Source organism: Carassius carassius, chromosome 9 (genome assembly GCF_963082965.1).
Source record: "Carassius carassius chromosome 9, fCarCar2.1, whole genome shotgun sequence".
Classification (NCBI taxonomy): Eukaryota; Metazoa; Chordata; class Actinopteri; order Cypriniformes; family Cyprinidae; genus Carassius; species Carassius carassius.
Window position 1 is genome coordinate 7,787,468 of NC_081763.1, and position 16,735 is coordinate 7,804,202.

The 16,735-nt window shown below is 37.9% G+C and overlaps 1 protein-coding gene across 1 annotated transcript; it reads right to left on the reverse strand.

Annotated features, from left to right (window-relative positions):
- Positions 1 to 297: 297 nt before the first annotated feature.
- On the reverse strand, positions 298 to 3,642 carry noxo1a (NADPH oxidase organizer 1a). The gene is made up of 8 exons (XM_059557578.1): positions 3,489 to 3,642; positions 3,120 to 3,200; positions 2,937 to 3,009; positions 2,646 to 2,829; positions 2,343 to 2,527; positions 2,138 to 2,248; positions 1,573 to 1,690; positions 298 to 1,313 (listed from the first exon to the last, which is right to left on the reverse strand). Exons 1-8 carry the CDS (start codon positions 3,552 to 3,554, stop codon positions 746 to 748), a joined length of 1,386 nt encoding a protein of 461 aa, XP_059413561.1. The 5' UTR covers positions 3,555 to 3,642; the 3' UTR covers positions 298 to 745.
- Positions 3,643 to 16,735: the final 13,093 nt, after the last annotated feature.

Below are 16,735 nucleotides of genomic sequence, written 5' to 3' on the forward strand. Positions count from 1 at the left end.
CTCATCTGTGATGAAAGAGTGCAGGGTCTATACAGTTCACTCTCCTTTTTGACCGATAGTATCTAAACCAGATGCTCTTGAGGTTTGTATAATAATCATGTTTAGACCGACAGAAGCAGGGGTACAGGACACCAGAAACAAGAGTTTCACTTGGTGCAGTCACATCTGGTTACACACAAAAACTGATTTTGTTTTAGTGATTAGAGCACTTTGTACATTTTAACAATCCGTTTGCAGAAATTAACAATCCAGTAATGCCATTTTTAGGGTTAAATATTTTATTTCATATTTACAGGCAACCAACATGGGAAAAAACAGACAACAAATCAACTCTGAAGAGTGTACAGTGTTCAAGTATATGTCAGGATATACAATGCATATAAGGCACAAGTAATATTTTCCACTATGGAAAAACATTTTTTCTTCAAAGAGGGAAAACGATAAAAGAAAGGTACAAATATTCTGTATCCGATTTCTAAAAACATTTCTAGGCTGTGTTGATCATTATATATATTTGTTTTGTCAGTAAAAGAACATCAATCTATTAGAGTAAGAGCGGTTTCTTTAGAAACATGTCGATCAATCATTTGTAACATACGCAATATTCTGTTCCAAGAATAAGGTCTAAATGTAGTTCTACTACAATAAATGCGCATTAGCCAATCAAATAATCACATAAGCATCAAGCAAGTGTCCTGGCTGGGCAATAGTGTGTTATGTAACATAAAGTGCGTGAGACATTGGCCTAACTGGTTCTCTGCAGGTTTTTGCGTGTGACGGTGGTGCAGCGTTTGAGGATCTCCTGAGCTTGGGGTCTGGGTGGTATCTTAGGGGTGGAGGGCATCTTGTTGAGACTGGAGTCTGATCTGCTGCTGATCATCTTGTCTTCTCCGGCACTTTCAGGGCTCAGGCTGCCTGAGGAGTCAGGCGTTGGGGTGCGACTCGGGAGTAAATGCTCTTCCGAATCCAAGCAATTTAGCGAATCGCTGCCGGAGAAGCTGCTTTCATCGCTGAACGCTTCGCTGTCGTCGCTCAGACTGCTTTGTGGACCGTTCTTGGCAAACTGCACTCGGGTTGACGGCAACCCACTCGCTGAACGTGAGACCAAGGTGCTTCCTGGAGGTCCCAGGTTGCCCTGGGATCTGCTAAGCTCACGGCCGGAGACCTGCGGGGAATATTCTCCAGGGCGCTGAAGCTGTGCCAAGTCAAAAGTGGAGCAGGTTATCTCCCTCTTAGCGGGCATCAGGCGAATCCGTGGGTTACTGTACGGTTGCAGATACATAGATGGTACAAATCCTGCCTTTCGATTGTACCTGAAGGAGAGACAAAGACAGCTGTCAATCGTTGAGGAATGATCTAGATTCAGCATTATGTAAAATCATTGGGTAAGTTGGTTTCCTTCATTGGAAAGTAAACGAGGAAGAAGCAAAGTGGCAAAACTATTCCACACAAATGAGGATGTAAAGCAAGTGCCAAGTAAGTTTCCAGACTCTTCTGCATGTCAAGTGAGCAGGTAAAGCACTCCTGCTCATTCGATAACAGGTCCACTCAGTAAACATTATGGAGATTTACCTCACTATCCACCAGCCGTTGTCAGACTTCTGTAACACCTCCACCACAGACCCGATCTCCACTGACAGTTCATCACTGTTCGTGGCTTTGTAACTTTTGGCAGCAACATAGAAAACACCTGACGGATGGAAAAATAAGATCTGGTTAAGAACAAATGAATGTGTTCTTGATATCAAACAGCAAGGGTTTCGACAAGTCTTGTTCCTGGAGAGCCCTTGTCCTGCAGAGTCCTAATCAAACACACCTGGACCAGGTAATCAAGGTCTTCGGGACTACTAGAAATGTGTGTTGGGTCAAGTTGGGCCAGAACTTGACAGGACGTTGGCCCACCAGGAGCCAGATTGGACACCCCTGTACTTTTGATTTGTGCCTTCAGTGATTTGCGACACTAAGTGACCAGAATTAATTAATTCTCAAAGTTTGTGGGATAAGCATAATCAGGTTGATTTCCATATTGGTTTTTAAAGGAAGGCTGATTCAGAACACAAGAATGAGCGGCCAAACCGGTTTTATTTAGAAATAAATACTTGCGGGATACATTATAAACCACTAAACCGGAACGTACTTCCGCCATCCATCACATCAGGACCGTCATCATCATCCATCTCAGCTCTCTGTAGATAAGGAGCAGGAAACCAAGCCAGGCATTTGGCTTCATTTTCCACCAGCCACCATCCTGATGAGACAAAGTACAACAAGAGCATTTTTAGAGACTCTGTGCTTCTGTGTAGACTCGCAAACACTTCAAAGGCCAAATGAGGAGTTCTCACCTTTTCGGTCCTTGATGAGTACATCCACAGTCTCATCCACCTCAACCTTGAAGGGTAGATTCTTGGTGTCCTTGGTCTCATAAGTAGCTATGCATCGGTATGTTTCAGCAACAAAGGGTTGAGTAACATTGTTCATTCCAGGATTACTGATGCCCAGAGAGGTCTCTGATGGCATGATCACGATACTGCCGAACAAAACACAATCTTTAATTTAGTTGTGTTTCTAATACATTGTATTGTTTTGAAAATTCTAGCATGTATTTATTATTTTAGACTCTGCTTGTTTTTGCCGCAGCTGCTTACCTGTTTTTTGCAAAGTCAGAATCGAGGTCCTGGGGTTTGGGAAGCAGGAACTGGAGGAGCTCAGAGCTCTGGCAGATCCGAGGATCGCTCTTCAGCAGTTCACTGCAGTATTCATCCAGAGCCTTCAGTCTGAGCACTGACTTACTGGGGCTCCACTTCTGCATGCTCTTCTGCACTCTTGCAGCTGTAAAAAAAAAATAAAAAAAATTTAAATCTATATATATGTATATTACTTAATGATGAGGGCTGTACTTTGCACATTGTCTAATGAACAACTGGCAAAGTATTTACCTTTGAATTTGGGAATAATCCTTCCGGACCTTCTAATGGGGTTTGATGGAGGGAATTTCTTCTTGAGTTGTCTCTACATAAATAAGCATGTAGATATTATTCTAATTGACTATAGATAGATAGATAGATAGATAGACAGATAGAAAGACAGACAGATAGATTTAAGTGAAGTAAGGGACTTACGTGGAGCGTTTTGAAGTCTTCAAGCAATCTGTACACCGTAATCTCATTTTGATCTGACCAGAGTACAGTGGTCATATACAGCTGGGAAGGGGAAAAAACTCATGTTAATGTTCTACTACATTTTTTTTTAAGAATATATAATTTTTACGACAAGAAGTATATTTTTTTGCAATATGTAATACTTTTAAATGAAGCTGTTTGTAAATCACATTATTATGTAATTATAAGGCTATTAACATAGAATTTATATATAATAATAAAAAAATAATTATACTAATGCTGATAAATTAGAATCAAAACAACGATCATGTATATTGAAATGTAATTCCAACAGACGAATGCATAATGGTCAAATAAAAAGTGTCTTACTTTTACTACTTCTTTCTGCATCACTCCAACAAGCTGGATTTCGACGGGGTATCTTTGCTCGCTCATGCTGACCAGGTTGTGCTGCAGTAGTGTCGTGCTGTCTGGTGTTTGACTGACTGAATGAATGTCTGATGCGCGCTTTATATTTATTATGCCTCCAGCCTGAGGCGTGAACCGGTGCGCGCGCGCACGTCGCATCCACCACACACTCGCTCCCGCTGCAATTTCATAAACCGGAGAGTCCGCTCTTACGTCACTAATATTCCTTGAAGAAGCCTGGATGGAATATTATACAACGATCGATCGGTATGGGGTTAGAATTGTTGCTTTATTCCAAATAAATAGATTATGATCCACAAATAAATGTAACAAGATTCACAAAAATATATCAAATTCACAAATAAATGTACAGAGTTTCACAAAAAAATATAAAACTCACAAATAAATAAAATGAGATTTGCAAATAAAAAAAAATATATTTACAAATGTGTTTAATGTCACAAACACAACTCTACCTGGTATTTATTTGTGAACCGCTGTCTGTGCATTTGTAAATCACTGCACGCATTTGTGGATCGGTTCCTGTGCATTTGTGGATTTGAAACACTTCTAGCGTCGACGTGCAGATAAATCCACAAATAAGTGGACTCCACCCACCGTTTACTCAAGCCAATCAAATAACGGCCACATTGAGCTGACCAATCGTAGCACGTTATCGCTTCAACCAATCACGTTTTGGCTTAAATCCGGGGGGGCGTCTTGCCTGATCGGCCATGTTGTGCGTACTTGTCTGTAACGTTACTTGTGGACTTGTGAAATGTCATCAGTCGCTGCCCAAGTACTGTTTCCCTTTTCAAAGTTCACATCTAGCCAAGTCCAGTTCAAATCCCCGGATGTGTTCTTGCTCCGCTCCTTTTACCGAGGATGCATGGAGAGGTGACTTGTGCGGACTTGATACGGGCCATAACCCAGAATTCAGCTCGAACCAGGTTAGCATCAATGGCGGAGGAGAAAACTCACAACTGTAAGTTATACATTTCGAAATACTATTGTTGTTTTATCACAAAATGTAACGTAGTTCTAAGAGTTTTGATGCCAGAATGTTGTTTAAACTTCAAAGCTACCGTCGAATTTTGAAAATTTGCTCAGACTATTTCGTTACGAGTTGAAAAGTAGCCTAACCCTCGGCAAGTCCTCCTAAAAAGTAGCTAGGCCCTGTAACATTTTGTAAAATATGGGGCTGCCTGTGTTGATTCTGTAGTGGATAAACATTTGATATATTTTGCTTTGGGTATATCTAATGGGCAATTGTTTTGCCTGAGGGAAAAGTTTCCTAACTAACGTTTGCCTAACGATACTTATATCAAATGCAAACCTTATTTTAGAGTGCTCTTGTCATTTTAACCAAATAGTTTGCTTGTCTTTATTTACATTTTTTTTACAAATTCTTTTATAATTGTATTATTTTTCATCAACTTAAATTAAGCATTATTTTTTATCAAGGGACTGCTGAGGAAACTCGGGCCTTGATAGAGTGGCGGGCGGCCAATGAAAGGCTTTTCACCGGGAGGCGCAATTCCTCCAAAAGTTGATGGGAGTGAGTATTCATTTTGAGTGCTTGTATAATTCCCTGCATGTCTGAAGGTTTGGAGCTAGATTTGGACAGTCTTCATCCATAAAAATGAATACGTTATTGAAGTGGAATCATGTAAATCTTTATGGTTTTGTTTTGCCTATAGGCATTTTGTTCCACTTCTGGTTTGGCCATAACTGCCAAACAGGCAAAGAAAAAATTGAATAACCTAAAAGATAAATACAAGGTAATCTGCCTGTTTCTCTACTTTCTGTTACTGAAAGAGGCTTACCAAGATGTGTGTAAAGACTTTCCGGTCATATTTGAAACCTAACATAGATGCATTGGTCCTTACATTTTATTTTGTAAAATGTAGTTTACTCCGTTTACATTGTTTACTCTGAGACTGTAAAAAGAATAGTTCACCCCAAAATGAACATTCTGCCATTCACCTACAATTTTAAGTTGTTTCACACCTGTATACACTATTTATTTATTCTTTTTTTTTTTTTTTTGCTTTACACAAAGGAAGAATATTTGTAACCTAAGAGTTCTGGGGCACCACTGACATGTGTAATTTTTTGGTGCCTCAAACTGTTAGGTTACAAAAATTCTTAAGAATATCTTCCTCTGTGTAGAGCAAAAATAAAAAATGTCTAAAAGTGTGGAACAACGTGAGGTGAGAACATGACAGCATTTTGCTTTATTTCAGGAGCTTAGGGACCCACCCACAGGAAAAGGGGTAGAGGCCGGTAGTGTGACTGCTGCAACCTGGCAGTGGTACACTGCAATGGATGCTGCACTCCAGGGGCAGCACTCAGTTACTATGCCCGTAGTTGTTGCATCAAACCCACTGCCACTACAGGTGGCTCAGTCAGCACACCAGGTTCAGCCCCTTCTGTGGAAGCCAGGAGTAGCCAGCAGTCAAGAAAGAGGCGACGGGACAGCCAGGCTCTTCTTTAGTTTCTAAAAGAACAGGCAGAGAGGGAAGAGGAGAGGGAGAGAGAAGCATTGGCGAGAGAAGAGGAGAGACAGAGGGCAGCAACAGCCAGAGCAGAGACATATGTCTCTTTTTGAAAAACTTAATAAATTCTAAATTAATGTTGTATTTAATGATAAATGATTTTATATAGATTATTTGAATAAAAAAAATAAAAATGAATGTTTCAATTTCAACCCTGGCAAATCATTGTTATAGCAACAGTGTATTCTTTATATTTACAACAAAAACACAAATAATATAAAATAATGTAATATCCAATGTCTATAGTGGTATACAATTATTTACAATCATGCAGTTAAATCTCAAGAAGAACATACCAACATTAAGAAAACGTATAAATGTATCTATACCCATCTACTTGCACATTTATTCATACCTATCTTTCTAATCAATGTCATAGCTATTTCAACTGTTTATGTTGCTCTTTTAATGAACATGACAACATCTGGAAAGGTTTACTGTCTAGATGTAGTACTGTTCAGTTAGACACCCAGGCAGTTCCACGGGAGAAGAAAGCTGAGCAGCCAGACGTCCTCGGAGATGGTTCCCTGATAGGTCCCTCTCACCCACTGCTGCATTCTCACCATCCTCGCGGTCTTCTTGTCCTTGGCTTTCCTCCTCCTCCTCCAAGAGATCACCTCCCATCACACAGATGTTGTGGAGGATACAACAGGCACCAATCACCTTTGGGGCGAACAGTGGCCTGATCTCTAGGGCCCGCAAGAAAATTGCACGCCAGTGAGTTTTTAACATCCCAAAAGTGCGCTCGATGATGTTCCGTGCTTGTGCATAATGCCTGTTGTATCGGGCTTCAACTTGGCCTGTTAATCAAAAATCGTGTAGAAAATGTGTAGTGTATTGCAAATTCATAACAGTAAAAATTTGGTTTATCGTGTGTGTGTGTGTGTCTGTCTGTCTGACATAAAAAAAGTGTTCTTACTTGCGACAGGCTGGCGGTATGGGGTCATGATTGCAATAGGATGCTGCAAGCAAGGGTATCCCCCATCTCCCAAAAGATAGTATCCAGCTGGTGAATACAAAGCCTGCTGGTACATTGGTGATCTGCGCAGCACAAGGGCATCCTGTACAGAGCCTGGATTGCCAATATACACATCTATAAATATGCCTTTAGCATCACAGGTGCCCTGTAGAATGATGGAAGGGAAGATCTTTCTATTTATGTAGCATCTTTTTTGTGGCATTGCAGGAGGAACAATCCTGATGTGGCACCAGCAGCACAGCGGAATGCCTCATGGCCAGCAAGGCCCCCCACCTCATCCATTTCCTCTGCTTTTGGAAAATGAATAATTTTGTGGAGGATGGTCATCATCTCCTCCACAACATTGTGAACAGTCCTACAAACTGTTGAAAGTGGCATGCTGAAGTCATCTGATGTGACCCTGTAGGATGCTCAACAGGCAAGCCAATAAACCGTAACAAGTACTTCAATTTCACGGCTCCATCCATGGGCTTTTTGACGGGGCAGCATCTGTACCAGCATGTTGATGCTGTTCCTGGAGAGCCTGAAAGCTGGCTTTAAATCCTCTCCAGAAAAAAACTTGACCAGGATTGGTCATTGATCTGTGAATACCTGCGAGTGGGACTTTGTTCCTGTTAAAATATATAGATAATATATTAAGAATGTTTTTACTTTTGTTGTATTATGTATTTGTTATATGTATTGCTTTTAAAAAGTTGTTACTATATGTACTGTCGTTGCATTGTATTTATTATATTTTTGGATTTAATATAAGCTATATACTCAGTTGTTTTAAGGATTTTGTCTAAAATTTACTAAAATCTGCCATAATTAAATCTCCCTCTAACATTTGCTCTTTTCGTGAAGTATTTCTTTATACTCTATTTCGGTTTCATTCATTTATTGATAAGCTCTAGCACAACATTCATCCCAGAGTCTAAAAGTTGTAGCCTATATGATTATTATAGATATTAAATTGTCCTGTTTGTGTTAATGCAGTAATATGATGTGCACCTAGCTATATAAAGATGATAAACTATAAACTTATTTGAGCACCACAAAGACAAATAAAAGGTGTGTGAAGTGTAAGCTAGTTAATTTAAATGTTATCAACTGTCAAACCTATTGTACTTGTCAGTTTATTTGGTATACTGAAAAATCTAATGTTGTCTCATTACATCCCTGCAATAGTTTACATAACTTTTTGTGAGATAGTACTTTGTAGTCTGTTGATAGGGTGCCTATATGATACATTATAATAAATTTTTATTATGACTTTTCATTTGGATATACCTAACTAAGTCCACATAAGTATATGGGCAGTTTATGAAGAAAGAATAATTAGAAAAACGTACAATGCTAGAGAGACATGCTAATATGGCACGTCTCTTCGCCATCCTCCGCTGCATCCTGGCTTTTCTTTGAAGGATTTGTCTCCTCCGTTCGGCAGCCTCCTCTTCAGCATCTTGATAAATAGCAATTGCAATGGCAATCCTAAGCTGTTCCATTTTGATTTACACTTATTTACAATTGATTTACACTTTTCAACCGTATTATTTAAATTGTAGCTGAGTGGGTTTATTGCTAGATTGTTCTTAATGAAAAGAGGCAGTTGTTTCCACATATTTTATTTATTTTGAACGACGTAAATATAATCACAGTATTAATGTTACCTGAACCACATATTAATGTTTAATAGTTTTTAAAATAAAAAAGAGACAGTCGTTTAATATTATATTCAATTTCATTATAAATATAAAGTGAAAATAATCAGAGTAGGTAAATATTAGTTTTTTAATACTAATATATTTAATATATTGAAAATAAAAAAGAAGTTAATTCAAGTAAAACATGCATGCTGAGTGAAGCTATCAAGTACGCTGCCGTTCCATTTGTAGAATGACTGGACTCGCGTCCTCCCGTCCTCGAGAGTTCGTTCTTCTGAGTCCAACTTGGCATGTCCAAACTCGGAAGGACGGAAGTCCAGACTCTGCGAACTTGGTATTGAGAAATGCCCTGACTGTCTGTTGTTGGTCTCAAGTTCGGTGTCTATTCCCGCAGTTCCCCTGGCTGTAAGCCAAAACGTGATTGGTTGAAGCGATAACGTGCTACGATTGGTCAGCTCAATGTGGCCGTTATTTGATTGGCTTGAGTAAACGGTGGGTGGAGTCCACTTATTTGTGGATTTATCTGCACGTCGACGCTAGAAGTGTTTCAAATCCACAAATGCACAGGAACCGATCCACAAATGCGTGCAGTGATTTACAAATGCACAGACAGCGGTTCACAAATAAATACCAGGTAGAGTTGTGTTTGTGACATTAAACACATTTGTAAATATATTTTTTTTATTTGCAAATCTCATTTTATTTATTTGTGAGTTTTAAATTTTTTTGTGAAACTCTTTATATTCATTTGTGAATTTGATATATTTTTGTGAATCTCGTTACATTTATTTGTGGATCATAATCTATTTATTTGGAATAATGCAACAATTCTAACCCCATATGTTCTTGCTCCGCTCCTTTTACCGAGGATGCATGGAGAGGTGACTTGTGCGGACTTGATACGGGCCATAACCCAGAATTCAGCTCGAACCAGGTTAGCATCAATGGCGGAGGAGAAAACTCACAACTGTAAGTTATACATTTCGAAATACTATTGTTGTTTTATCACAAAATGTAACGTAGTTCTAAGAGCTTTGATGCCAGAATGTTGTTTAAACTTCAAAGCTACCGTCGAATTTTAAGGAACTATTTGAAAATTTGCTCAGACGATTTCGTTACGAGTTGAAAAGTAGCCTAACCCTCGGCAAGTCCTCCTAAAAAGTAGCTAGGCCCTGTAACATTTTGTAAAATATGGGGCTGCCTGTGTTGATTCTGTAGTGGATAAACATTTGATATATTTTGCTTTGGGTATATCTAATGGGCAATTGTTTTGCCTGAGGGAAAAGTTTCCTAACTAACGTTTGCCTAACGATACTTATATCAAATGCAAACCTTATTTTAGAGTGCTCTTGTCATTTTAACCAAATAGTTTGCTTGTCTTTATTTACATTTTTTTTACAAATTCTTTTATAATTGTATTATTTTTCATCAACTTAAATTAAGCATTATTTTTTATCAAGGGACTGCTGAGGAAACTCGGGCCTTGATAGAGTGGCGGGCGGCCAACGAAAGGCTTTTCACCGGGAGGCGCAATTCCTCCAAAAGTTGATGGGAGTGAGTATTCATTTTGAGTGCTTGTATAATTCCCTGCATGTCTGAAGGTTTGGAGCTAGATTTGGACAGTCTTCATCCATAAGAATGAATACGTTATTGAAGTGGAATCATGTAAATCTTTATGGGTTTGTTTTGCCTATAGGCATTTTGTTCCACTTCTGGTTTGGCCATAACTGCCAAACAGGCAAAGAAAAAATTGAATAACCTAAAAGATAAATACAAGGTAATCTGCCTGTTTCTCTACTTTCTGTTACTGAAAGAGGCTTACCAAGATGTGTGTAAAGACTTTCCGGTCATATTTGAAACCTAACATAGATGCATTGGCCCTTACATTTTATTTTGTAAAATGTAGTTTACTCCGTTTACATTGTTTACTCTGAGACTGTAAAAAGAATAGTTCACCCCAAAATGAACATTCTGCCATTCACCTACAATTTTAAGTTGTTTCACACCTGTATACACTATTTATTTATTTATTCTTTTTTTTTTTTTTTTTGCTTTACACAAAGGAAGAATATTTGTAACCTAAGAGTTCTGGGGCACCACTGACATGTGTAATTTTTTGGTGCCTCAAACTGTTAGGTTACAAAAATTCTTAAGAATATCTTCCTCTGTGTAGAGCAAAAATAAAAAATGTCTAAAAGTGTGGAACAACGTGAGGTGAGAACATGACAGCATTTTGCTTTATTTCAGGAGCTTAGGGACCCACCCACAGGAAAAGGGGTAGAGGCCGGTAGTGTGACTGCTGCCACCTGGCAGTGGTACACTGCAATGGATGCTGCACTCCAGGGGCAGCACTCGAGTTGTTGCATCAAACCCACTGCCACTACAGGTGGCTCAGTCAGCACACCAGGTTCAGCCCCTTCTGTGGAAGCCAGGAGTAGCCAGCAGTCAAGAAAGAGGCGACGGGACAGCCAGGCTCTTCTTTAGTTTCTAAAAGAACAGGCAGAGAGGGAAGAGGAGAGGGAGAGAGAAGCATTGGCGAGAGAAGAGGAGAGAGAGAGGGCAGCAACAGCCAGAGCAGAGACATATTTCTCTTTTAGAAAAACTTAATAAATTCTAAATTAATGTTGTATTTAATGATAAATGATTTTATATAGATTATTTGAATAAAAAAAAATAAAAATGAATGTTTCAATTTCAACCCTGGCAAATCATTGTTATAGCAACAGTGTATTCTTTATATTTACAACAAAAACACAAATAATATAAAATAATGTAATATCCAATGTCTATAGTGGTATACAATTATTTACAATCATGCAGTTAAATCTCAAGAAGAACATACCAACATTAAGAAAACGTATAAATGTATCTATACCCATCTACTTGCACATTTATTCATACCTATCTTTCTAATTAATGTCATAGCTATTTCAACTGTTTATGTTGCTCTTTTAATGAACATGACAACATCTGGAAAGGTTTACTGTCTAGATGTAGTACTGTTCAGTTAGACACCCAGGCAGTTCCACGGGAGAAGAAAGCTGAGCAGCCAGACGTCCTCGGAGATGGTTCCCTGATAGGTCCCTCTCACCCACTGCTGCATTCTCACCATCCTCGCTGTCTTCTTGTCCTTGGCTTTCCTCCTCCTCCTCCAAGAGATCACCTCCCATCACACAGATGTTGTGGAGGATACAACAGGCACCAATCACCTTTGGGGCGAACAGTGGCCTGATCTCTAGGGCCCGCAAGAAAATTGCACGCCAGTGAGTTTTTAACATCCCAAAAGTGCGCTCGATGATGTTCCGTGCTTGTGCATAATGCCTGTTGTATCGGGCTTCAACTTGGCCTGTTAATCAAAAATCGTGTAGAAAATGTGTAGTGTATTGCAAATTCATAACAGTAAAAATTTGGTTTATCGTGTGTGTGTGTCTGTCTGTCTGACATAAAAAAGTGTTCTTACTTGCGACAGGCTGGCGGTATGGGGTCATGATTGCAATAGGATGCTGCAAGCAAGGGTATCCCCCATCTCCCAAAAGATAGTATCCAGCTGGTGAATACAAAGCCTGCTGGTACATTGGTGATCTGCGCAGCACAAGGGCATCCTGTACAGAGCCTGGATTGCCAATATACACATCTATAAATATGCCTTTAGCATCACAGGTGCCCTGTAGAATGATGGAAGGGAAGATCTTTCTATTTATGTAGCATCTTTTTTGTGGCATTGCAGGAGGAACAATCCTGATGTGGCACCAGCAGCACAGCGGAATGCCTCATGGCCAGCAAGGCCCCCCACCTCATCCATTTCCTCTGCTTTTGGAAAATGAATAATTTTGTGGAGGATGGTCATCATCTCCTCCACAACATTGTGAACAGTCCTACAAACTGTTGAAAGTGGCATGCTGAAGTCATCTGATGTGACCCTGTAGGATGCTCAACAGGCAAGCCAATAAACCGTAACAAGTACTTCAATTTCACGGCTCCATCCATGGGCTTTTTGACGGGGCAGCATCTGTACCAGCATGTTGATGCTGTTCCTGGAGAGCCTGAAAGCTGGCTTTAAATCCTCTCCAGAAAAAAACTTGACCAGGATTGGTACCTGGTCATTGATCTGTGAATACCTGCGAGTGGGACTTTGTTCCTGTTAAAATATATAGATAATATATTAAGAATGTTTTTACTTTTGTTGTATTATGTATTTGTTATATGTATTGCTTTTAAAAAGTTGTTACTATATGTACTGTCGTTGCATTGTATTTATTATATTTTTGGATTTAATATAAGCTATATACTCAGTTGTTTTAAGGATTTTGTCTAAAATTTACTAAAATCTGCCATAATTAAATCTCCCTCTAACATTTGCTCTTTTCGTGAAGTATTTCTTTATACTCTATTTCGGTTTCATTCATTTATTGATAAGCTCTAGCACAACATTCATCCCAGAGTCTAAAAGTTGTAGCCTATATGATTATTATAGATATTAAATTGTCCTGTTTGTGTTAATGCAGTAATATGATGTGCACCTAGCTATATAAAGATGATAAACTATAAACTTATTTGAGCACCACAAAGACAAATAAAAGGTGTGTGAAGTGTAAGCTAGTTAATTTAAATGTTATCAACTGTCAAACCTATTGTACTTGTCAGTTTATTTGGTATACTGAAAAATCTAATGTTGTCTCATTACATCCCTGCAATAGTTTACATAACTTTTTGTGAGATAGTACTTTGTAGTCTGTTGATAGGGTGCCTATATGATACATTATAATAAATTTTTATTATGACTTTTCATTTGGATATACCTAACTAAGTCCACATAAGTATATGGGCAGTTTATGAAGAAAGAATAATTAGAAAAACGTACAATGCTAGAGAGACATGCTAATATGGCACGTCTCTTCGCCATCCTCCGCTGCATCCTGGCTTTTCTTTGAAGGATTTGTCTCCTCCGTTCGGCAGCCTCCTCTTCAGCATCTTGATAAATAGCAATTGCAATGGCAATCCTAAGCTGTTCCATTTTGATTTACACTTATTTACAATTGATTTACACTTTTCAACCGTATTATTTAAATTGTAGCTGAGTGGGTTTATTGCTAGATTGTTCTTAATGAAAAGAGGCAGTTGTTTCCACATATTTTATTTATTTTGAACGACGTAAATATAATCACAGTATTAATGTTACCTGAACCACATATTGTTTAATAGTTTTTAAAATAAAAAAGAGACAGTCGTTTAATATTATATTCAATTTCATTATAAATATAAAGTGAAAATAATCAGAGTAGGTAAATATTAGTTTTTTAATACTAATATATTTAATATATTGAAAATAAAAAAGAAGTTAATTCAAGTAAAACATGCATGCTGAGTGAAGCTATCAAGTACGCTGCCGTTCCATTTGTAGAATGACTGGACTCGCGTCCTCCCGTCCTCGAGAGTTCGTTCTTCTGAGTCCAACTTGGCATGTCCAAACTCGGAAGGACGGAAGTCCAGACTCTGCGAACTTGGTATTGAGAAATGCCCTGACTGTCTGTTGTTGGTCTCAAGTTCGGTGTCTATTCCCGCAGTTCCCCCGGATTTAAGCCAAAACGTGATTGGTTGAAGCGATAACGTGCTACGATTGGTCAGCTCAATGTGGCCGTTATTTGATTGGCTTGAGTAAACGGTGGGTGGAGTCCACTTATTTGTGGATTTATCTGCACGTCGACGCTAGAAGTGTTTCAAATCCACAAATGCACAGGAACCGATCCACAAATGCGTGCAGTGATTTACAAATGCACAGACAGCGGTTCACAAATAAATACCAGGTAGAGTTGTGTTTGTGACATTAAACACATTTGTAAATATATTTTTTTTTATTTGCAAATCTCATTTTATTTATTTGTGAGTTTTAATTTTTTTTGTGAAACTCTTTATATTCATTTGTGAATTTGATATATTTTTGTGAATCTCGTTACATTTATTTGTGGATCATAATCTATTTATTTGGAATAATGCAACAATTCTAACCCCATAGATCGGTCGTTGTTTTACAAATAAGTATATATTTTTTTCTCTCTCTCAATTTTATTATCTCAATTTAATCTACTTAATTTAATTTATCTCAAGTATCTAAACAAAAGTTTTTTTATTTAGTTATTTATTTATTTATTTTTAATAAGCCACTGTAACAACTAGTCAACCTGTATCTAGATCTCTCTTATGTCAAAGAACCACAGCAGAACAACTTTTCCAAAGTATAGAGGGGGGGGGGGGGATTTCAATGGAAGTCAATGGCTGCCAAAAACTCTTTGGTGAGCAAAATTCTTCCAAATATCTTTGTGTTCAGCAGAATAAAAGCTCATACAGTTTGAGTAACTTGATAGTGGGTAAATGATGGCACAATTTGGTGTAATATCCCCTTACTCACCTTTATGAATGTAACCTTAAACTTTAGAGACGGCTACCAAACAGCAGCAAAGTCGTAATGTTTCAAGTGGATATGGGCCCATTATTGATGGAGACTGAAATGTTTTTTAAAAGAGTAATAAGTACATCAGGAAATTGAAAATACGTAACTGACATGATACGTCGCAATCAGTATTAACGTTTCTGAATGCTAAAACTAGTGCATCATAAGGATTCTTGGAAGAGATGATTTGGTAGCCTACTCAGCCCTTTACATTATGTGTCATATACTGATGACATATAGACTATTTATAAATCAGTAAGTGATGTGCAGATGTTCACGTAGGCTATAGCCATAAACCTTCCAGGAAATATGCTAAGAAAAGAGAAAGAGAAAAGATTCCCGCTGGGTTATAAGAAGCTTCAAGGAAATATAGTTAGGATTTCCTCTAAGATGCTTGCCCAACCTGAAACAGACACCTTTGTTTATTGTAACACGCTTTTACTGCTTGTGTTAAACAGCACTGAATCACTGAAAAACCCTGTCATTAAAATACCATCTGTTTAAGTTAACATATGCATATAGGTTTCTCTGTGCTGCTAACTGTAAATGTCATTATTGGTGGTATTTTGGTAATTATTGATCATATGGTGAGCAAAGAGATGTAGCCTAATATTTAATGTACGATCAGATTTGTTGTTTTTCCATCTCAAAAGTATTGGATGAAAGTGCAAAGCATTGAAATCTATCATTTCTCCTCTCATCGAATTTTTTATACCATCGCGATGTCCATTGAGGCTCCACAGATAAGAGTTTTTGTTTATTTCATATTGCAATAAGAACATATACAACCTTTACATTTTATGTTCAGACAACATTAGCAAAGATTAACATTTTATATAATTGATATTCATTTAAAACAATGTATTTAACTAATAATTTACCTTATTATAGTGGTTTCTATTATTATGTGAGAGTATTATTATTTTCTGCATGTTCATGTTTTTACAGATATTACTTAAAGACAGTGATTGTGGGCATGTAACATCAAATATAGTGTACTGCATTATATGAAATGCAAAATAATTAATACAAAGCCTTGAACAATGGAAACATGCATATGTGAAACCCAGTAAGATGATTAAATAAAACAACTAAAACACAAAATATTATATATAATAAGTAATATTTTAGCAGACAAACACACTGGAAACCCATTCTAATGAAGAACCTTTATTTTAAGAGTGTTCCTGTTTCACCTTCCAACTGTGCCAACTGTGGGGATTATACTCTTTTATTGACTTTTAGATGGGCATTTTTGCATTTTCTTATAAGGCAAATCTAAGAATAGAAATCACTGCTCTCTTTTTCTTGGGTTTTCAAACCTCTGACAGACCAGAAACTTGTTTTTTTGCTTCCCATTACAGATAATAAAACCATCATAAGACAATGTGATGCTATATCATTTAGATTTGCGTTATGGTCCAAATGGTCCAAGCCTTTTTACACTATTGCGTAAGTCGGTGTGGATTTCCACCCCAAGCTTTATCTTTTATTCCTTTGAGCAGATTTTGAAACTGTGGGCTCTGTTGAATGTTGCAATCAAAGGTGACATATGGAGTCTTGAACAACATCCAACG